General features: G+C 45.7%; 1 protein-coding gene across 2 annotated transcripts; it reads left to right on the forward strand.

Annotated features, from left to right (window-relative positions):
- Positions 1-1547: 1547 nt before the first annotated feature.
- Positions 1548-21590, forward strand: Mfsd1 (major facilitator superfamily domain containing 1). Of its 2 annotated transcripts, NM_001191847.1 has the most exons (16): positions 1585-1770; positions 3618-3670; positions 4576-4688; positions 6304-6346; positions 6943-7010; positions 8424-8532; positions 11261-11363; positions 12886-12984; positions 13375-13486; positions 14145-14201; positions 14518-14674; positions 15978-16075; positions 17851-17963; positions 18501-18548; positions 19234-19291; positions 20835-21590. In NM_001191847.1, exons 1-16 carry the CDS (start codon positions 1611-1613, stop codon positions 20836-20838), a joined length of 1395 nt encoding a protein of 464 aa, NP_001178776.1. In that variant the 5' UTR covers positions 1585-1610; the 3' UTR covers positions 20839-21590. The 2 variants fall into 2 exon arrangements, with proteins under 2 accessions (XP_008759278.1, NP_001178776.1); XM_008761056.4 differs by lacking the exon at positions 20835-21590 and having other exon boundaries at positions 1548-1770; positions 19234-19295.
- The last annotated feature ends 721 nt before the right edge of the window (positions 21591-22311 follow it).

The following is a 22311-nucleotide window of genomic DNA, read 5'->3' on the forward strand; positions in this document are numbered from 1 at the left end:
AACCTTATGACCAAAGCAAGCTAGGGAGGAAAGGACTTATTTAGCTTACACTTCCACAGCACAGTCCATCCCTGAAGGAAGTCAGGATAGGACCTCAAACAGGGCAGGAACTGGACGCAGGAGCTGATGCAGAGGCCATGGAAGAGTGCTGCTCACTGGCTTCCTCCTCATGGCTTGTTCTTCCTGCTTTCTTACAGAACCCCAGAGTACCAACCCAAGGATAGCCGGGCCCTCCCCAACAATCACTAATTAAGAAAATGTCCTACAAACTTGCCTACAGGCTCACTCCATGGAGGCATTTTCTTAACTGAGGCTCCTTCCTCTCTAATGACTTCAGCTTGTGTCAAGTTGACATAAAATTAGCCACCACAAGACTCAGTAATCGCTCCTATGGGCAAAGCCAGGGAGAGTAAAATGCTGGTCCTGGCCCTTCACTGTAGTACAGCTAATGCTGAGTGAAAAAATCAGCCCAAAATGGGGTATGACCACTGTGCTGACAAAGCACAGTGTTAGTCAGGGGACTTCAAGGTAACAAGCAGGCTATGTATAAACATTCCAAACGGTATCACTCTGACACAGTCCTTCTGCTTCCCCATCCCCTATGTTTGGATCTCTTTGGAGGGCCCAACCTAGAAATCTAGGAGACACTCAAAAGCCCTCCTCCTCTTTCAAACCTCATGTGCTAGTTTTTAAACACATCCCCAATTTACTTTGTAAGCAGTCACTGGTACACTCTTTGGTGCCAAACCTTTTGACCTTCCAAGGTCCGTCTTTGAGCCTCTCACTTTCACTTCTGCAGCGTGCTTCACAGCTATTTAGCACCTAGTCTTGCTACACTTAAAATTCTAGTGCAAACACTCGGCACACCTAGAAAAGTGTGGTAGAAGGCTGTTTTGCCAAATCAAGCTTCTCAAAACAAACCTAGTGGTCTCAGTATTCTGCTGGAAAACTTTGAATGTCTCATAAAGACTTTTTTTTTTTACTCTTGACTTCTTATTCCAAGATAATATAAACGTGAAATTATAAACGTATAAATCCAAGACCAGCCATTTTTGGGGAATTCAATGCCTATTTATTTCAGCCGAAGTTATCCATCCATCCATCCATCCATCCATCCATCCATCCATCCACTCATCTATTCGCATTATTATTTTCTGTCCGTCTCCCTAAGTAAATTCTCTCACCAATATTCTGAGGTGAGAGAATTTGTACTCTTTTTTAGTACATAAGTGCCCGGTACATCAGATGTTTCGTCAGGTCTGGGAGCATGAAGAGCTGGAAGTGAGGAGTGTGGAGGACTTAGCAATGAGAAGGACTCTAACTCTGGTCAAGCCTTCCACCAGGACTTCTGCACCAGCATTTCCTAACGGCTTTAAATCAGATGCTAATGAGGAAGAACCCTATTCCACAGGACCAGGTCACCTACTTCCACTCCTTCCCCTATGTGCACCACATCAGCAGAAAAGAAAGAACACTAGTCCCGACACCACGTGAACCGCCGTTCACGTGAGCGCGGGGAGGCGTGACCCGAGAGAGTCACGTGAGCGTACGCGGTCACGTGAGCGCCGCCACTGCCACCCTGCCTCTGCTTCCTGCTCCATTCCGGACCGATGGAGGAGGAAGATGGGGAAGAACGGGCGCTGCTTGGGGGCCGCCCGGAGGCGGACAGCGCACTCCAGGGCGCCCCTCGCGCTCTGCCCGCGCTCTGCGACCCCAGCCACCTGGCGCACCGGCTTGTGGTGCTTTTGCTGATGTGCCTCCTTGGCTTCGGTGAGCGGGGTTGGGCTAGGGCAGATGATTGAGGGATCTCGGGGTTCGGGTCTCCGGATCCGCGCTGCTGCCGGGGCTTGGGAGCCCGCTTTTTCCAAGCGTCGCGAGGGAGGTGACTTTTGTTCCTGCCAAGCCCCGTAGCACAGCATCTCCTCCATGGGGACGCAGATGAGTAGGAATCTCAGATCTTTCCCCCGGAGCCCTGTGCTCGAGTGTCAGAACGTTGCTCCGGGGAATTTCGGAGCGTGACTAAGTCCCTCTTCCTCCCTCCCCAGGAACCCCTCCCGCCACCCAGTGCTTTCCTTTACATTCTTTTAGAGCTCGGACCCGCTTTGGATAGTGTTCACCGCTCTGAACACCTTCGTAGGATTCTTCACTTACCTTTCCTCTGTGGGGCAGTCCTGCAAGACCACGCTTGTTAAGTTGGTTTCACTTATGAAATCTGATCCCCGGGAGAACACTTTCATTAGACTACCTTCCCTCCTGTGTTACAGTTTTTAGTTTACATTGAAACTGTTCGGATTTATAACCCCTGGCTTGGCTTGAAAGTGTGTTTTCAGGGGTCAGATTCACAAATGCTCCTGGTGTATAAAAGATACTTTGGGCTCTGGTTTCTAGTTTTTTGGGAAGATGGTACCTATTTGCTTTGAAACGTGGTATTATGGGGTTGGGGATTTAGCTCAGTGGTAGAGCACTTGCCTAGCAAGTGCAAAGCCCTGGGTTCGGTCCCCAACTTCAAAAAAAAAAAAAAAAAAAAGAAAGAAAGAAAGAAAAAAGAAACGTGGTATTGAGCTGGTCATGGTGGTACCCTTCTTAATCTCAGTACTGGAAGGCAGAGACCTGAACTCCGGGATCCCTCAATCATTTGCCCTAGCCCAACCAGGCTCATGGAAGCCAAGGAATCCCTGTGAGTTAGAGAGGCCAGCCAGGGTTACAAAGTGAGATCTTGTCTCAACAAACGAACAAACCAACCATGATATTGAATTTCTTATAAGCAGTTAAATCCTAAACCAGAAGTTCCTAGGTTTAGAACCAGTAAGCAAAGACAAAACACTTGAAGAAATTGCCCGTACTCTAGCTCACAGGTTATTTTTGGTAGTTATTTTTGGTAGGTAGATTGGGCTCAATGTTCGGGTTTGAGAAACCAGAGTCCTGCCTCTCTAGCCACCGTCTCCACCTTTGGACTGTAGCTTGGTGTATTTTACTGTCAGCGTGGAAACGGGCAGTGCTAACTTGGGGCCTTAAGTCTGCCGGTTTCCCCCCCACTCCCGTTTCTAATTGCTCAGGAGATGTTGCTATTTTTCATTTGATCCCTTAGACTTGCAGTCGCGTTCTTGTTTCTAGACCGTATTCACTCAGTTATTTGCTCCTGGGTATGATGTTTGTTTGTTTGTTTGTTTGTTCTCTGCTCACAGGATCAGAATTTATTTCAAATACTGGCTTGGTTTGAATAGCTGAATACTGCTTTGGAGTAAAGTGAGAACAGCTATTGTGGCACCCATAGAGGATGCTCGTAGAATTTTTTTTTAAAGTAAGGAAAATGCAGCGATTTCATGAAGATGTTAATACAGGGATAAGCGTGGGAGGAATGAAGGAAACAAGATGATCAAAAGCAGTCGATGTTGACCTCTTAGTCAGGTTTCTGGTATTTGCTGTGTATGCACACCGCTAAATTGTGGAAGGTCTTTCGGGTGGTAGACAAGGAAGTGGTGGGAAACAAGCAAAAAACCTGTTTTCAGTGTCAGCCGTAGTAAACCTTAAACACATGGGGGAGTTCCTAGTCAGGAGTTGTCTGTATCATGTAGACATGATCAATCTGAATGAAATACGTGTGCTCCCTTTTCTAGGCAGCTATTTCTGCTACGACAACCCCGGAGCCCTCCAGACTCAGGTTAAACGGGTGAGTTGGTTCTCCACGTTCTTGTGCGGCTCTGGTTTGGAGCACTGACTCGTAGATGCTGAGACACAGCGGACGCTCAGGGTGCCCCATCTGAGAGGTCCGCTTTCTCCTCTAGTGTCTGTTATCACCAGACCCACAAGCTGCAGAGATCAAATTTGCTTCCCTAAAGAACTCATGAGTAACATATGCATGACTTGAGATGGCTTTATTCTCTAGGTAGATACTTATGGACTGGGCCCACAATGTCACCAGAAATGCTAGTTTTGGTAGGAATTTTACACCATGAGTGAATGAACCATGAGTGAATGGTGGGACAGCTTTGGCCTTCTTAGATAAACTTTGCTATTATTTACTTTTATAAATATGGATACTGGCTGCTGGGTATTGGCCCTATTTGCATTCTTGTCTGGTTTTGAATTGTAAAATTATATTTGATATTTGTTGTTTCTTGGTCATTTAGACCATTGTCATGTGCATTTTTTTTAAGCCATTAGGCAGAGAAAAAATGCACAGGCTGCCCTTTGCATTCTAGTAGGAGTTAAGGAGGGTAGCATCTATAAGATCAGGCAACAATGATTATTTTCTGTTTGGGAGGCGTCCATAATGCAGACAGAAAGGAAGAAGGAAGAACGTAGGTGATAGAAAAGGACCGAGCTGGCTTCCCTACCAGTGACAGGTCCTGCAGTCCACAAGGCCCAGGGATAGTATGTGGAAGTAAGATGTCCCCAGGTATGGCTGTTATTCTAAGGGCAAGGGTTGTAACTTTCAGAGTCTCAAGGAAGTAAACAGTTCACAAATGGTTAAGAAACTTGCCCTATACAGAAACACGGCTGTTGCCATGTTTTGCTTTGATTTGTTAATTGCAGAAACTGTATGGGAAAACTTTTTTTTTTCTCCCTATCTAGGACATGCAAGTGAATACCACGAAATTCATGCTGCTGTACGCCTGGTATTCTTGGCCCAATGTAATTTTGTGTTTCTTGGGTGGCTTTCTGATAGACCGCATATTTGGAATAAGGTAAGCTTGCAAAAAAGTGCTGGTTATTAGAATGCAGGAATGGGTTGAAGTTTTTCTTCAAAGAACTGAATAGACTTGTGAATTGACATCTGATGGACATGAAGATTTGGTTTTTGTTTTTTAAGGTTGGTTTTGGCTCTAGACTTGATCCTTGAAGCCTGGTTGGTTTATTAATTAGGGTCAGGCCTAGTAGATGCTGCTGATGGAGTAAGGTCATCAGTTTTCTGGGGTAAATTATGCTCTTAAATTGGGTTAGACGAACATGTGTGAGTTGTCGCTTGGTCAAGTCCCTGTTATGCTAACACTTAGCGCTTCCTAAGCTTCTGCTTCCTCCCTGCTCAGTAGGGGCATTGACTCCCACCTTATGAGCTTCTAGGGATTAAATGAGAGATGGAGTTGTAAAGTCTTTGCACATAGGTGGAGAGTCATCCCTCAGCTCTGTTAAGACTCAAGACTTTCCCCCTCTATGTCTGCCTGTCTTTGGCCATTGAACTTTTTGTGGCCCTGGTCATTAGGCGCTGAAGAGGAATGGTTCCATGCGCTTTGTCACTTTTCCCCTTTCTCATTGGCTGTGTTTGAACGGAGGCTTAGGGAACATCAGCTGGGGCTTCCCTCAGAGGGCAGAAGTGGAGCTGCGGAGTGGTTTTAACTGTTTCCTTACTGGGTAAGGGTTGAAACACCCTGGTGTGTTTAGGTTTGGGGGTTTGCTTTTAAGAACCTCAAACAGTTGAGTATTAAGGAAGTGCTTAGATTTTACTGGGTCTGAAGGGATAGAATTAGCTGATTTTTTAGGAAAACTAATTCCACTTATACGGCGGAGGAACTGCTTTTCACAGGGGTTATATAAACCTTCTTGGGACATTGACTTTCCCAGTTTTAGAGAATATTCGGGCCATGATTGTCCAAGGGTTCTGAGTGAATTTTAGTTTCAGAAATGCAGTTGGCTCTGATGACTTTTGAAGTCTTCTAATCCCACTTTGTGGCTCTGGTGAAATATTAATAGACTGTAGTTGGACCTGTAACTCCACTAACTTGGCGTAGAAATGCCTTCTAAAAGTAGGTTTTAGTTACCAAGGACTATAGCTGACTTAAAATTATCTACTGTAGATTTTCCTGGAATCAGTTCTAAATGAGTAAAATGAAGATTTATTTTTGTGCACGCACTGTGTGTGGCGTTGCTCCCAGGGGCCAGCTCAGGAGTCCGATCTCAGAAGCTGGAGTCACAGGCGGTGGTGAGCTGCCTCTTCAAGCCCAGGGGTGACCCTGGGCCCTCTTCAAGAGTAGTGCATGGTCTTAACTACTGAGTGTTCTTACTAGCCTCCTGCCCTACACCCTAAGTAGGAATTTAATAGAGGAGTTCCATTATTTCTAAATGAGAACTTGGGGAAGATCATTTACGTTTTAAGAGGTAATAATTGGTAAATGAACGTGTGCCGTTGCGGAACCTCGGGAATCCTGTCAGAACTTAATGTTAGTTAATGGATCTGGAAGGTTGCAAATGAGTGGTCACCTTCCTTGGATGCAGAGTGGGCAAAGAAAACCCAAGCTGGTTATTAGTACAGGACTCTGGTTACCAGCAATAATGTGAAGAAATGACATTTTCTCTCTCACACAGATGGGGCACAGTTATTTTTAGCTGCTTTGTTTGCATCGGACAGGTAAGAAAAGCCCAAATATTTACTCATTACTTGACAATAACTTTGCAGTCTTATTTAATTAATTCCCTTAGCAAAAATATGCTGAATGAATGAATGGATTTGTTTGTCAATTACTCAGGCCCGTGAATGGCCACGTGGTATCATTCATTTTAAGCCTTAAATTACATTGTCTTAGTCACCTCCTCATTGCTCTGACTGGCAGAAGCCACTTAGGAAGGAGAAGGGTTTGTTCCAGCCCACTGCTTGAGGGGAGGCATGGTGGCCGGAGCCATGACTCCGGCCGTCAGGAAACAGGAAGTGGCGGGTGCATGCTCAGTTCAATTTCTTTTTTATGCTGCTCAGCCCATAGAATGGTGCCACGCACGCTGGGGTGGGTCTTTGCACGTGGGTTAACCTAACCCAAAAGATTCCTCGCAGATATGCTGGAGGCTTGCCTCCTGGTGACTAGAAGTCCTGCTAAATGCATGAACATTCTTATTTTAATTTCTTGGATTTATTAGTGCGGGCTAGTGAAAGTGACGTGGAAATGAGGATTTGTCTTGTTATTTACTCTGTTTAAATATCCTGTTTTATTTTTATTACTATTCATATTGCAGGTCATTTTTGCTCTGGGTGGAATATTTAATGCATTTTGGCTGATGGAGCTTGGGAGGTTTGTGTTTGGGTAAGTTATAGCTTAATTTCATGTTATCTTAGCACGCTTATTAAGGATCTGTGATGCCGAGGGTTAAAGCTAGGGCCTCCCATATTCCAACCAGTCCACTGACCCACCCTAGTAGTGCTTTACTAAGGATTTAAAAGAAAACATCATTTCTGAAGAAGTTTAAAATATTCAAACCCTACAAGCTAACCACGATGACTCAGAAAACTAAGTCTTAGTTAAATCAACTAAGAAGTACACTTACATATATAGGCTATGTTTCAAAGATCTGAAATAATTCCTCACTGTTGGCCCAAGAGTGGAGTCCCGTGAGGAGAATTCTGGGAGCTTGTGAGAATTTATTTTGAAACTTGATTATATTGAAAACTTACTTAAGTCTCATTGGCAGAAGTATGAACCATCAATTTCTAGGTTGTTTACTTTGGGCATCCTCCTCTTCCTTAGCGAGTGGCAGATATGTCTTTCTGCCCCCCATTGTGGTGTCTTGAATTAGCACAGAATCTCAGGGTGACTTCCCCATGTACATTTCAGTGTCTGTTCCACAAACCTATTCTGAGGCCAGCCTCAGGCATCCTACCCTGAGAGATACAGTATGCAGAAAGAGGTCTTTTTTTCCCAGAGGCACCAGGGCGTATAGATCGATGTAGCACATCGCCAGAGGAGACAGCATGTATAAGAGCATGAAAGAGGTTAAATGGCCACATGGGTGAAGTGGGACAGTGTAGAAGGAAGTGTGGGGACTGATGTGTACACGAGAAGGATGATGGCTTTGCTAGGACAGTGCCATGCAGGATCTCAAGGGGTAGTGATAGACACGTGGGTCTAAGAGAAGGAAAGTCAAAGCCCAAGCAGTAGAAGAACGTCGACCATGCAGGAGCCTCGAGTGTTGACCAGAAAATGAGTTTCCATCTGTACAAAATGCGAATGAAGGATTCCCCTCCGTGTCGGTGCTTTGCGTAGGACACATGGTATATCTTATTTCATTGCCTGTGATTTCTAGTTAATTCAGCCAAATCACAATAGAAAATAGTAATTGCATTTTAGAGGGTGTGGGTGGGTTGCCTGTGCCCCGATGTCTGGAATGTCTGCTGTAGAGATTCACGTGAGGCAGGAGGCTGGAATCATCTGGAAGCTTGTTGTTCTGCATGTTGGATACTTGGGTTGTGTGCCCTGAAGGGCATGTTTATTTTCACTCCTCTTGTGTTCCTCTTGTGTGGCTTGTGTCCAGCCGTGAGTGTTGGACTGAAATGGCAGTTGCCATCCTTGGATGGTCATGGTCACACAGTCTTGCTTCACTGTGTCTCGCTGGCCGAAGCACTTAAGCCCTTCTCCATTCAAGATCCCACTTTACTCTGGGAGGACGAAAATGGCTTACTGGAATTTCTTTCAAAGCTATGACTTTTCTCCCATATTTAGGATTGGGGGAGAGTCCTTAGCGGTTGCCCAGAATACATATGCTGTGAGCTGGTTTAAAGGCAAAGAATTAAACCTGGTGTTTGGACTTCAACTCAGCATGGCCAGAATTGTAAGTATGGTGACGGTTGTGGTGGGGCCCAATGGGAAGCACAAGTTGAGTCTTGTAATGATTTCTTCAGTCCTAGAAAGAAGTATGCTAGGGCGCACTTGGATGTGAAGAAGTAGGCAGTGATTTCGATAGCTTTCTTTTAAAAATGCTTACTTGTGTGTCTGTATTGGTGCCTCTGAGTGCAGAGGTCGGAAGAGGACCTCCTCGTCACTCTCCACTTGTTCATTTGAGGGCAGCAGTCTCCCATCTCCGCAGATCTGAGTTATTAGGCATGCAGGGGACAGTTGGCTGTTACCTGGGAGCTGTGATCTGAATTCTTGTCTTCCTGATTGCACAAAGCATTCTCACCATGGAGCCGCTTCTAGCCCCTGTTTTTATACATTTCTCTAGTAGGACTTAGATTAACATTTATTCTGTCTTTAGTGAAGCACTCATAAACATCCATTAGTTCAAAGCATCTGAGTAACGCTTGCCTTATTTCTCACCCATTTTGGTACCTTGCCTCAAAACTCTCTCCACTGATCAACCCACCCACCTACCCATCTGTCCATGTATCTGTCCATCCCTCTGTCCATCTGTCTGTCCATCTATCCATCCATGTTCTGCTTGCACATTTCCATTAGTAGGAGGCTCAGTCTATGGTAGAGCAGCCTATTCTCTCTCAGTTAACTTTTTTTTTTTTTACAGAGTTCTGACTGGCCTTGAACTTGCTGTGTAGATCAAGCTCGAATTGGACTTACAGAGGTCTGCTCGCCTCTGCCTTTAGAGTGGTGGGTTTAAAGGTGTGAGACACCACAAACTTTTGATGCTTCACCTCACACAGATGAAGTCCTTTCCCACCAGGGGTCTTCACCAACTGCCCCCACTGTTTTGCTTTCAGTATTAATTGTTTGCAGTTGCTATGCGAAGGCTCTTCAGTTCCTGATCAGGCATGTTCCAGATCTAAGTCATCTGACAGGAGGTTGGGTTTCCTCACCATGAGGCTCACATCTCGTTGGACTTGTCTCTGCCAGCGAGATTCCTGGTGTTTAGAACTAGAAATGATTGTGGTGTTTTATATTTTGTCTTAGGGAGGGTTCCCAGGAGATGTAATGGTTTGATTAATGCATCCTGTGAGATAGGAAATCTTAAGTATCCCCACCCCTGTATGGCTGGGGGCTGGGGTCTGGGGTCGAGTATTCTTTTCCTTTGTAATTTGCTCCTTTTAAGCTCACTGTTTCGGGAAGCACTAAGCCAGGCGCTAGTACAGCAGCAGCTCTCCTGAGGAGTTCGAGACTGCTGGGAAGCTTGCTTTGTTTCCCAGCTGAGCAGTGCCTCCCTCCACCCTGTTAGTTCCTGAGACTCAGGCCCGATCTCTCTTCTCTCCTCCTCTCCCTCAGATCCTCCTCTCTCTCTCCTCCTGGTTATAAATGTGAGAGTGCTGTAGGACGTGACCTTTGGTATCTCTTCTTTCAGCGCCCAGAGCCTTGTAGTTCTGACCTAGTTTTTCAGGATTTAATGGCATTGCCTTGTTTCCAGGTTAATAACACTTGTCCGGGCTGTCCCTTGAATTCCTCAGGTGTGTTTGCTGTCACTGTCTCTGTCCAGGCCTTTCTGACTCATACAAACCGTTCAGCTTCTCTGAACTGAACTCACGCCATTCTTCACATTCTCCCCACCATTCCTCAGATCAGTTCTTGGTGGAGTTTCTCTTCATGTGGTTTCTTATACAGAACATTGCTGTCATCCTGTGTTCCACCACCCTCCATCTTCTGACATACTTTGTCGGCACATGCTATTGGCTGTACCAAAAACCACATCCGTATCCTGAGCACAGGTCTTGCCGTACTGCCAATAGTGGGACCTCACACCCATCTTCCCCATTTTGGCCTACTGCTGGAGCGTGACTGCTGCTTTGTATCCGATTCTGTTCAGTTGGAAGGAAATAGCCAGCCGGAGCTGCTTTTCAGGACTGCAGAGGGAGGGAGGGAGGGAGGGAGGGAGGGAGGGAGGGAGGGAGGCAGGCAGGCAGGCAGGCAGGCAGGCTTACCCAGGATGGCAAATCCTCTCATCTCCAGCCGACTGTCTCAGCTTCTTCTCTATTGTTGTAACAACTCCATGACCATGATCATGACCAAGGCAACTTATAAAAGAAAGTGTGTAGTTGGGCTTATGGTGTCAGAGGATTAGAGCCTCTGATGGCAGAGGGAAGGCATGATGGCAGGAACAGTGGAGAGCTCACATCTGTAAGAAGGCGGAAAGAGCACACTGGGAATGGAGTAAGTCTTTTAAATCCTCAAAGCACATCCAAAGTGTCTCAGTCAGGGTTCTAAAGAGTTATAGAATGGCTCTGTATACAGAGGGATTTAGGAGAATGACTTACACTCTGCAGTCCAGCTAATCCAACAGTGGTTGCCTAGGAACAGAAGGTCCGGGAGTCCAGTAGGTAGTTGTTGAAGAAAGAAGGCTGTCTCAGTAATGCTAGAATCCTGAAGTAGGTTCTAATGCCAGTGAAGGAGTGGATTTGATAGCACGGAGAGAGCAAGCAGGCAAAGAGCAAGAGCTTCCTTTTTTCCGCATCCTTATACAGGCTTCCGGCGGAAGTTGTGGCTCAGATTAGAGGTGGGTCTTCCCCCTCAGTCTAACCAGATGATCTTCCGTGTGGTCTGGATTCTGGTTGCACTAAGCCACTGTGAGCGAACCTCCTCGGGTGTTAGTAATTGGGAGACCTGTTGCTTTCTTTCCTCAGGGAAGCACGGTGAACATGAACCTCATGGGCTGGTTGTATGGGAAGATTGAAGCATCACTGGGCTCGGCTGGCCACACGACCCTGGGCGTGACACTGATGGTTGGTGAGTGACTCCCTGTATCTCACGTCTTGTCCCTTCCCAGGGCCTGTGGTAGGAGGTGTGCCAAATAGGCAAGAGCTCTGGACTCAGTGCCAGACTCCTGTCCTTAGAGGTCGTGGTTTCCCTCCGCAGTTCATTAGTTACGTTGACTGTTTAGAAAAAGATGGTCCTGTACCTTGCTTGCACTTCTAGTGCCATTTCTGAAGGAGGATCTGATTCTCCCTTGTGTTCCTCAGTGCAGTCACTTCCATATTGTATGTTCAAAGAGATTGTGTGTGGGAAGGCAGATCACTCAGGGAGTGTACCTCTGTGACTCACAGTAACAGGCAGCAGGAGGAAGACGGGGGTCCTTCTGCTCAGGCTCAGCCAGGACACTGGAGAGATGAGGTGTGGATCAGCGCAAAGTCCACTGAGTTGAGAGCCAGGAACCTGGGTCCATTCTTTGCTGTTAGGACGAGAATATTTACCTCAGTTTTCTGAAACGTTCGGGGTCTTTGCCCATTGTGTGTGTCCCTGTTGTCCCTAAGTTCTCTGAGCCAAAGTTCCATGGTGCTGCTTGCTGCTTGACGAGTCGTCAAGTAGAGGGTGGAGCTCTGCGTGTCCCTTTCAGGCTGTTCTCAGCACATGTCCTCAGACTCTGGCAGCGTCTGTCCCCTGTGTCAGTGGCTCGCAGGGCTCCACACTGGCTCGTGGCGCAGTGAGGTGAAGGCTCGGTTTGAATATCTTTTATTCCTGGTATTGGCTTGATGCACACAGCCTGGTTACAAGAGGGCGGTGGAGGGGCAGTGCTAACAGAATCCCACCTCAAGCCTGTCCGTCCCAGACTCCTTCTCAAACAGTCTCGGATGAGCCTTTGTACTTGCAATTGGTTTTCTCCACGTGCAGAGTTTCGTAGCACTTTGGAGGTAGCAAAGACACTTGTGTCATTGAGTGAGCACTTCTCGTGTCACACGCGCAGGGAACTGAGCCTGGCTAGGGCTAAGTTACACCCAGAACTGTCAGCTGGTTGGGGGCAGCAGTAGAACCCATGGCTGCTGACTCTCCTTACAGCATCTTCTATAGTGTACAGGTCAGAGAACGGTTTCTCCCCTGCTCTTTCTTTCTGTCATGTATGTATGTGTCCACATTGTTCTGTGCACATGTGTGTGCAGGTGACATGTTACATGTATGTAGAGGCCAGAGCTCAATATTAGGTGTCTTCTATGATCATTCTCCACTTTAGTTTTGGAGACAAGGACTCTCAGTGAGCCGCACTGATTTGGCTAAGACCGGCTGACAGCGAGCCTGAGGGCCTGTCTGTCTTCACCTTCCCATGGCCATCGTGTGCTCCCCAGTCTACAGGAGTGGAGCCTTTGGTTCCAGTAGTTTCCGTCTAACTGCCAAGTTGTTATTGAGAAACAGTGTGATGAAGTTTGCCTGCCGGGTGTCTGCGTAGCTCTCCTTAGCCCTGCCTTTAGCCTTTCCTCTCAGTGGCCACACTGCCGCTTTCCCCTTTCTTTTTAACATTTATCTCTCTCTTTTTTAGGAGGTATAACGTGCATTCTTTCACTAATCTGTGCTTTGGTCCTTGCTTATTTGGATCGGAGGGCAGAGAAAATACTAAATAAAGAACAAGGAAAAACAGGTACTTCACCGTGGAAGTGTGGGACTTAGGGGGCCTTTAAAGGTAATGGGCAGTAACGTGCGCGCACGGCGCGGCGCGGCGCGGTGCCGCTGTTTCCAGATCCACTTCTGCTTGTCTATGTTTTTGTTTGTATCCCCCCTTTAATGTTTTAGCAGAACGTACAGTCTTGATTTTGTTTTGTATATCAGTAAAACGAATCTAGTTCCCGTAAATATCAGCTCCTGCTTCCTTCCTCCTAGTACTTGGTAACTAACGTATCTGTATCTCACAGGTGATAGATGTGGGATTTTCTGGAAAATGTCTTTATTATTATTATATGAATAAAAATGATGACTAATGATAACTGTAGGTGCTCAGGTTTATGAAGTAATGTGTCTTCCTTTTCTGAAGGTGAAGTCATTAAGTTGACGGATATAAAGGACTTCTCCTTACCCCTGATGCTGGTCTTCATCATCTGTGTCTGCTACTACGTGGCGGTGTTCCCTTTTATTGGGCTGGGCAAGTGAGTGTCCCTAGCATTCCAGTTGTAATGAGCGCCGAGTCACATCAGCGAGGGGCTGTTTTTGTAGTTAATTTTCCTATCATGAACACTATATACGTAGACTGATTGTCTTACAGTCTGGGACACAGTGGGCCGTTTTAGCTCCAGGTTCAACATTGTCTTACTACTTTCTTTATCCTCTTAGGGAAGACTTTTAAAATCCGCTTTCTGTTGTTGGATCAGGAGGCTGCCTGCTGTGTGAGTGGTGGCTGTGCACTGTCTACCTCAGGTGGATTCTGCCAGACTTAGATTCAGGGTTCGAGGGTCTGCTTCCCTCCTCAGTCGTTGGCTGCTGCAGTGTGAGAGTGCAAATGGAGGGATGTGCTTTGGTGTTTCTGTAACCTTCAAGACTACGCAGTCACTTTGTGGCAAGAACTCTATTGCATGGGCCTCTACACTTGTACTTTTAGATTTGCTGTTCTGAAAGTGTGTCGGCCAGTCAGGGTTCAGTCCGTGAAGTAGGTCCACGAGTACTTACCTGTAGTCGATTGCTTTAGGATGTATCAGAGACAACTGTGGAAGGAAAGCTTATTAAATGCTAAGCTAATTTTACCTTTTCTTTATTTCTTGAAAACAAAGTAGTTCTTTCTAACGTGCATACCTTTCTTTTTAATTTTAGAGTCTTCTTCATAGAGAAATTCAGATTTTCTTCCCAGTCAGCAAGTGCAATCAACAGGTATTTGGTGTGATGCTGTAGGTTCTTGTTGCATGTGATGTCCGCAGTGTTCATGAGCAGAGACCACAAAGACTGTGTGATCGCAGCTCCCCCTTCCCCCATCCCCGACATCGCAGCCCCAAATCCCAGACGCCTGGCTTTGAGTAAAGGGAAAACCCAGAGAATTGTTGGATTTTTATATTTTTGTTCTCTGGCACTCATTTTGGAAGGGTGACAAATTGGAGGAGTCACGCTTTGCTTTGTGTAGTTTTAGGGGGCATTGGGGACTTAGTTTCTAAGGTGTTGCATTCTGTTAACTTCTTATGCTCTCTGGCAGCATTGTGTATATCATATCAGCTCCTATGTCCCCAATATTTGGATTCTTGGTGGATAAAACTGGGAAGAACATCGTCTGGGTCCTGTGTGCGGTAGCCACCACCCTCGTGGCCCACATGATGCTGGCCTTCACCTTTTGGAACCCGTGGATTGCCATGGTAACGTTGAGAGGGATATTGAGGGCTTCAGAGAGAACCCTAAGGCCATGTTTGCTGCACCCAGCAAAGCCAGCTGGCCGCTGAGGGGGATGTGACTTGACTTTAATTTTGACAAAGTGAATATTTAATTTAAAAAAATTATTAATTTATATTTTATTATTTATATTTTAACAAGTATATTAAGTTTGCTTTTTCACTTGGCTTATTTAGTGGGGAATCTTCAGTGCTGAAGTAGAATTTGAAATAAAATAGTCTCATGATTAGAAAGCTAACCACTTCCAGTCATTTTTCTGAACTTCTAAAATAAGTCATTTCATAAAAGTGGCCAGTCTTCCAGCCCAGTATCTGTCTGTTTGACTTTGACTGTTAGGTTTAAAAGGTTGCAATACATCCATGGAGGTTTGGTCTCCAAGGAGTACAGGCTGAGTGCTGTGTCTCTTACGTGTTCTTAAAGGAACATCGAGAATAAGCAGTTATGGATCTGGCGGGCAGTTTCCCGAAGCCTTCCTGTAGGGACTTGCAGGTTCTTGAGGTATCTGTGCTGCTGCAGAGGCTCAGTGGTCACCTTGACGGGTGTGACAGGAACTTAACTGTTCACCTGTAACTTTGCTGGCAACGCACGGCTCTGCCCATTTTCCTTGCTGGTATTGATGTCAGTATTATTTTATATTTACCAGCCTGATGGGTACATGAAATACTTAAATTTAAGTTCAAATCAAATTTAAAAAATTGAGACCTATTCTTGCTTACATATAGCTAAAGTGACCTCCAAGTTCACCGTGCAGCCTCGGCTGGCCTTGTGCTCACAGCCCTCCTCCACCCACAAGCATGCCCCCACAGCGCTGGGCTAGTGCCTTTGTCTTGAGGAGAAGGCAGTCTCACATAGAGTCTGACAAGTGCTGGTGATGGAGGTTCCTTCCCAGCTCTGCTTCTCAGTTAGAACTGACCATCCAGAGGCAGCAGCAGGATCGAGTCACTCTTCTGCCTTTACTACTTCCTTTGTAATTAAGGAAAATCAGGTTGCCTGAAAACTTGGGTGAGAACTTTTTGCCAGGTAACTGTGCCCTTGACTGGAGAGTGGGCCCAGATAGTTTATGTCTGTTTATATCACAAGTGAAATTATTCATAACAGAACAGGGCACTGAGAGAGGCCCAAGACTGTCCTTTGTATTTATAGTTTTAGTCTAATCACAGTAAGGAGGTGTATACTCTGTTTTAGCTAGTATGTCACTGTGACTGATCATCTTCAATGAGTATCACCTGTCACCTGATGCATACTGTACCGTTCTGCCTTCCCGTCTAGTGTCTGCTGGGGTTCTCCTACTCATTGCTGGCCTGTGCATTGTGGCCAATGGTGGCATTCATAGTTCCCGAACACCAGCTGGGAACAGCTTATGGATTGTAAGTATTGCGTTTCCATCACAGATCATCCGTACACCGTCTGTTGTGTTAATAGTTACCGTAGCAGCCCGTGTCTTCTAATGCAGTTGTGCTCAGATCTGGAACAGCTCTGAACCTGCCTATGACTAGGAACAAGCAGGCGTCTGGTGTTTCTGGTCACTTTCCCTAACTGTGACCTGAGGAAAAAACCCAACGGAGGAGGCTCATTTTAGCTCCTGGTATTAGAGATTTCCATCTTTGCTCTATTGATTTCTGTAGTGAGGCAGATCCATCATGGCAGCCAGGAAGCAGGCAGACAGATGTGCGGGCATCTGCTTACTCACACATGTATACATCTACACTAAGACCTGTCCTCCTTTCCTTCTCTATTACTCAGGGTTCTCTATAAAGTAGCAGAATTTATAGAGTGCATCTCTCACTATATATATGTATGTATTAAAATGACTTAGAAGGACAACATGACCATGGCTGCTCTTATAACGGAAAACATTTAATTGGGCCTGGCTTACATTTTAGAGTTTCAGGTTATTCTTATCATGGAGGGAAACATGGCAGCATTCAGGCAGACATGGTGCTGGAGAAGTAGTTGAGAGTGCCACATGTTGATCTTAAGGCAGCAGGAAGGGAGCTAAGATGCAGACTCACTTCCTCCAGCAAGGCCACACCTCCTATTAATGCCACTCTCTGAGCCTACGGAGGCCATTTTCTTTCAAACCACCACATCCAACAATGGCTGTGTGTGAACAGAAGGTCCAAGAATTCAGTAGTTGTTCAGTCAACAAGGCTGGTATCTAGGCTGTCTTCAGTATATGCCAGAATGCCAAAGAAGTAGGCTCAAATGCCAGTGAAGGAATGGACTTGCTAATGAGGAGAGAGCCGACAGGCAGAGGGCAAAAGCTCCCTTCACCCATGTCCTTATATGGGCTTCCAGCAGAAGGTGTGGCTCACGTCGGAGGTGTGTCTTCCCACTGGAAAGATCCTGATTAGAAGTGGACTTTGCCACTTCAGCTTAAGTGAGCACCCCTCATGGTGTGCCCCTCCATTTGGTTAGTTAGTTTCAGATGCAGTCAAGTTGACGACCTAGAACAGCCCTCATGCTGCCCTTTTATCCTGTTCAGGCCCCCAGCCTATGGGATGGTGCTGTCCACATTCAGGTCTTTCCCACCTGAGTTACTCCTTTTGGATGCGACCAGCAGTCTCGCCTAGAGGAGTCCTCTCTGTCAGGTGCTTCTTAGTCTCGTCAACTGCACTTGGCCATGAAGCGGGGTCAGCCTCTGGCCAGACCGGTGGAATAAACCATAAGACGCAGTTGCAGACGTGAGCACTCCTGTTCCCTGAGGGCCGCTCACTGGAGGTTGACTCCAACCCCAGGCCTCTCAGAGGCAGAGGGGGCACCTGCTCCAGTGGCCGCACGCAGACAACTCTCCTTTCATTCAGGAAGGCATTTTGCACGTCACTTGCCTTGGAGCAGAGGGTCTAGTATCAGAAATAGTCCAGGGCAAACCCTAAAATCTCTGGGTGTGGTGATGCACACCCAAGTCCCAGCACTCTGGGGTCGGAGTCTTGGTGAATTGAGGCAAGCTCGATCTACAGAGTGAGTCCAGGCCAGCCAGGGCTAGTCTCCTTGTCTCAAACAAAAATCTACCCATTCACTCCCCGATTGAAAGTCTTTGTAAGCACCAGTAGTGAGTGGTTTCAGATGCTGATATTAATAGTGAGGTTAGCCTGTGCATGAAGACTTGACACTGATGTGTTACTGTGTCTGGAAACTGTAGCATGCAGTCTATTCAGAACCTTGGGCTGGCCGTCATTGCCATCCTCGCTGGCATGATACTGGACACGCGGGGATACTTGCTTTTGGAGGTGTTCTTCATCGCCTGTGTTTCTTGTGAGTGTGCCGTGTGGCAGCATTTGGCTTTTTATATCAGTAAGGGGTGGGTATTGTTACACTTGGGCTTTGTTATATTGTTTAACTAGTCAGCGTGCCTTAGCGAGTAAGGGCGGGAAGCCCAGCTCGGCCTTGGTCTCGGAAGTAGCTCTGGGTTCCTAGGAGGCTAAGGTAATGTCCTGATTTTGTTCACTTGTAAAGGCACATGTTTTTCTCAGGTAGAAACCCCTACAGAACTACTTTGAAATGACAAACTGGTTAGGAGCTGCCAGGAGTTTTGGGGACAAGAAGAGAGGAAGGAGGGTCAGGGTGGGTGCTGGCTGGGGGTGTGTTGGCTCCCTCTCCTGTAGGGCTTCAGATGTGCTCTGCCATCCCTGGGGTAAGCAGCAGTGCTTCCCTAGGGGGAAGTGCTGTGGTACTTCAGGGCTCTCAGAAGCAAAAATGAAGTGTTTTTTAAAATGTCGATTAAGAGGAGTTTGGTCTGGGCTTGAGTTTGATCGCATGGGTGTCCTTTAGAGTGTGCCCTGTGTTTTTCAGTGTCACTGTTAGCTGTGGTCTTTCTGTACTTGGTGAACCGTGCCCGAGGTAAGCAGTTCTCAGGATTTCTTCTTCATCTCGGGTGGGTGGTCTTAAGGGCCGGCGTTTTCTTCAGTTTGTGTTAGTGATTTCCTGTTTTACTGGCGGGAGCCTGTGTATAGTCAGACGCCCTGAACTGTCTCATCCGTTACTGTTGGGGCCGTACAGTTCATTCTAGGATTGTCAGTGTTTGACAATATAAAACCTCAGGTATCTCTTAGCAAAAACCTCTAAGCCCCTCATAGTCACATTTCTAAAAAAAGAAAAAGTAAACATTTTCACTTTAAGGTTGAATGTATTTGGTTTAGATTTAGAAATAACAGATATTTAAAACTAGTACACGCTAATAAGCATTAGAGTAATCTTTTTCTTAATAAGAATTTGATGTTGCCTTTATTCATCTTTCTAATTGCCTGTCCTTAAAGGGCATGGCATACTCAGGAGAATGTAATACAACGTTGCCTGCATAAATTTAGATTTGTTTTAGTTTTTCTTAATTTTCATTATTGCTAACATTTAACACAGTGTTTTTGCTAACAGCACAGACCTTCACACTTGAAAACGTGAAGCTAAAATTAAAGCATGATTATAGGACATTTTTTTTTTGTCTTGCACATGCTTTATGCAAATGTGTGTGTGTATGATTGAATTTTATTCATGTTACTTAAAATGACTATGTTCATTTATGTTTTAGGTGGGAATCTAAATTATTCTGCAAAACAAAGGGAACAAATGAAGCCTTCTCATTCAGAGTGAGTACTTAAGGGGGGAAAGATTGGATCTTGAAACTTTTTTTTAAAAGAATTACTTATATGAGTACACTGTTGCTGTCCTCAGACACACCAGAAGAGGGCATCAGATTCCATGCAATTGCTAGGAATTGAACTCAGGATCTCTGGAAGAGCAGTCAGTGCTCTTAATCACTGAGCCATCTCTCTAGCTGGGATCTTAAAACTCTTAACTAGGAGCATTTATTTCAAGTTAGGTTTGGATATTATAGATATTAGTTGCTTTCTTCATTTTTAGGAGCTGATAATTAGGTCCAGAAAAAGCAGTACAAAATTCTTATTTCAGGAAATCTAAGATGACTATCAAGGTGTAAAATGAAAGAAAGAAAAGAAATAGGACCTGTTGCTTTCTGGGAAGTGCAGGCTGCAGGGTTCGTTCTTGGAGCATAGCCCTGCCCTGCGCCTGCCCTGGCCGTGTGTGCTCTTCTCTCTGTCAGCTGGCCCTTTTGACAGTGGTTAAGATAACATTTCAACTTTCCCTGTGACCTAATTTCATTCTTGGCTTGGTTAAAACAGTTGGACTAAAAGCACCTTGGGGAGGAAACCGTTCATTCAAAGGTTACAATCCCATCTCTCATTGAGAGAAGTTGAGGCAGGACCTTGAAGCAGGAACAGTGGAGCGATGCTGCTTGCTGTCTCTGTCACTGGCTCATGCTCACCTGCCTTGCCTGTACAGCCCATGACCTCCTATGCAAGGATAATATGGCTTCGAGGTGCCTGGGACCTTGACAGTTAACAATCAAGACAGTGCCCAGCAGACAAGCCCACGGGCCAGTCTTGAGTTGTATTACATTCTGTCTCTGGTGACTGTAGACTGTGTCCAGTTCACATCTTGATATTGGTATGCTGTTTGCTTTCTTCAGATTCCTTCAGAACAGATTAAAGACTATAGTTTGGGATTTAAGTTATTCTTCGATAAGTATGTGCTAAAATATGGTATTTGTTTCCTATTATTTCTAAAATGTTTAGCCATAAGCTTCTTATGAGTTAAAGATTTATTTAACTTAAAGTTAACTTTAAGTTAAATATACCTATCATCTGATTATTAAATTTTGAGACTTGAACAGGAAGAAGTCTGGAATAACAGCCCGTGTTTCTTAAAGCAGGGGGGTGGGTACTCTCCTTTTTCGTGCTATAAAATTGGAAGTGAAAGGTTAAAGGGCCGGCTCTGGTTAAAAGTGTGTACTGCCCTCACAGAGGGCCAGAGGCCGTTCCCAGTGCCCATGCTGGGTATCTCAGGAATGACTGGAGCAGCAGCTCCAGGGAACCCAGGGCTTCTTCCCCGGACACCTGCACTCATGTGCACTGCTGCTCCAATAAAAATGATTCATATATTTATAGATATGTCTTTAAATCATAAACTTAATGGCTAAAATGTTTAGAAATAACAGGAAACAGACATACCATCATGTATTTTACAATGTTACACTTTTAATTCTGAAAATGGTATGGATTTCCCTGTCTATTTTTGCTGCCTTTTGGTAATTTCCTGTGTTATGTTTTGCAGATGAAACTCTGAAATGGCTGCCGTGAGAGAGACAGCATTCGCTGCTGACTGGAAACCTTCAGGAAAATCACTTAGAAAAATAACATAGTGGAGAATATATTTATATTTGATACATACCTACTTAAGGTTCACGCAGACCGTTTTAGCCTTTCGTAACCGTGTGTTATGGAAGTGTTTAGTCAACAGTGAACAGTTTAGGGACTCTGGAACATTCTGGAAGGACCTCGTCAGGGTCTGCATCTTCTGTTGGGGTGATTTTTAGTAAGTGCATCCTTCAGATGTAGCCTTTCCTTTGCATCATAGCATGAAAAAGGGAAAACCCCCAAAGCATAAGGGTCTGGGGTAGAAGCTGTTACGTACACAATAAAGAACGGCGTCTTAACCGCACTCACTGTGTCCTGGAGAACAGTACGCAATCCCTCGGAACTTCCCATGAGGAGGTTGTGTATGAATGTCACTTGTGGCTGCTGAGCAGCAAACCTGTGGACGTTTTCTTTTCTTTAAGGACAATAAAAGTGTCCTTCAGTTTATGGTGGCTACCTATGTACATGGATACATAAAACCAATGCAGGAGGTTATATTTGTAAAACATTGCAGCACTGACCTCAAGTTTTCTGTGGAAGATAATCTCTAGAAATCAAAGCTGCAGCAAAGGAAATGTCCTAGGCACGGTCTCTTTGAGTAGTTTTATGGGTGTAGGGTACATGTGGTACACAGCATTGTATACTTGAAGCTTTGGCATCAAGGGACTGGAGAGATGGATGGCTCAGTGGTTAGAACATTTGCTGCTCTTCAAGAGGACCCCAGTTCAGTTCTCAACATCTGCATGGGGCAACTCATGGCCACCCAACTCCAAGGGATCCAGCATTCTTTGGTTCCCTCAGGCTGGCGCATGCGCACACACCCCCCCACCCCCCACGCACACCCCCCACACACACACATGCGCGCACACCACACAGTGATGATGAGTCTTAAACAGTGCAGGAAACAGTTTGACAATGTATTCCTTTTCTTTTGGTTTATACTTTGTTATGGGACTCTTCCCTGGTGAGTTTCAAGGCTTTGCCAACATGTAGCTCTTGCATGTCAAGAGCCTGAAGTGGCTCCTCCACACTGGCCCTGTCCTTTCCACTGTGTACACACAAGGTGTAGGGAGCCTGGACCTGTTTGTAACGGGTTGGGTGCCTGCCCCTCTCACAGGGCTGTCCATTTCGGTTTCCTTCCCTTCGAGTGTATTCTCTAGTGCACACTCTAACCTGCTTTCATCTGAGTTAAACAGAAACCTTAGCTTCCAGCCCGGAATCATTTTAACATAGAAACTTCTCCAGGCCACTCAGACCATATACAATTCATGATACCTAGGAACTTTGAAAGCCTCATCCTGTGCCTTTTCAGCTCACGTTGATTTGTGAGGAATTTGCGGCACTGTGGGTTTGGGGTGTATTTGTTCCTTCTTAGATTGTCAGCTCCACACGAG

The sequence above is a fragment of the Rattus norvegicus genome, chromosome 2, assembly GCF_036323735.1.
Source record: "Rattus norvegicus strain BN/NHsdMcwi chromosome 2, GRCr8, whole genome shotgun sequence".
Lineage (NCBI taxonomy): Eukaryota > Metazoa > Chordata > Mammalia > Rodentia > Muridae > Rattus > Rattus norvegicus.

What these genes read in the sequence shown, in the direction of transcription:
- Mfsd1 (XM_008761056.4), top strand. Translation starts at nt 1,611, where the DNA reads ATGGAGGAGGAAGATGGGGAAGAACGGGCGCTGCTTGGGGGCCGCCCG. An exon ending in GATGTGCCTCCTTGGCTTCG is followed by an intron (nt 1,771 to 3,617) that starts GTGAGCGGGGTT and finishes TCCCTTTTCTAG; the next exon opens with GCAGCTATTTCTGCTACGAC. An exon ending in GGAACCCGTGGATTGCCATG is followed by an intron (nt 14,675 to 15,977) that starts GTAACGTTGAGA and finishes CTTCCCGTCTAG; the next exon opens with TGTCTGCTGGGGTTCTCCTA.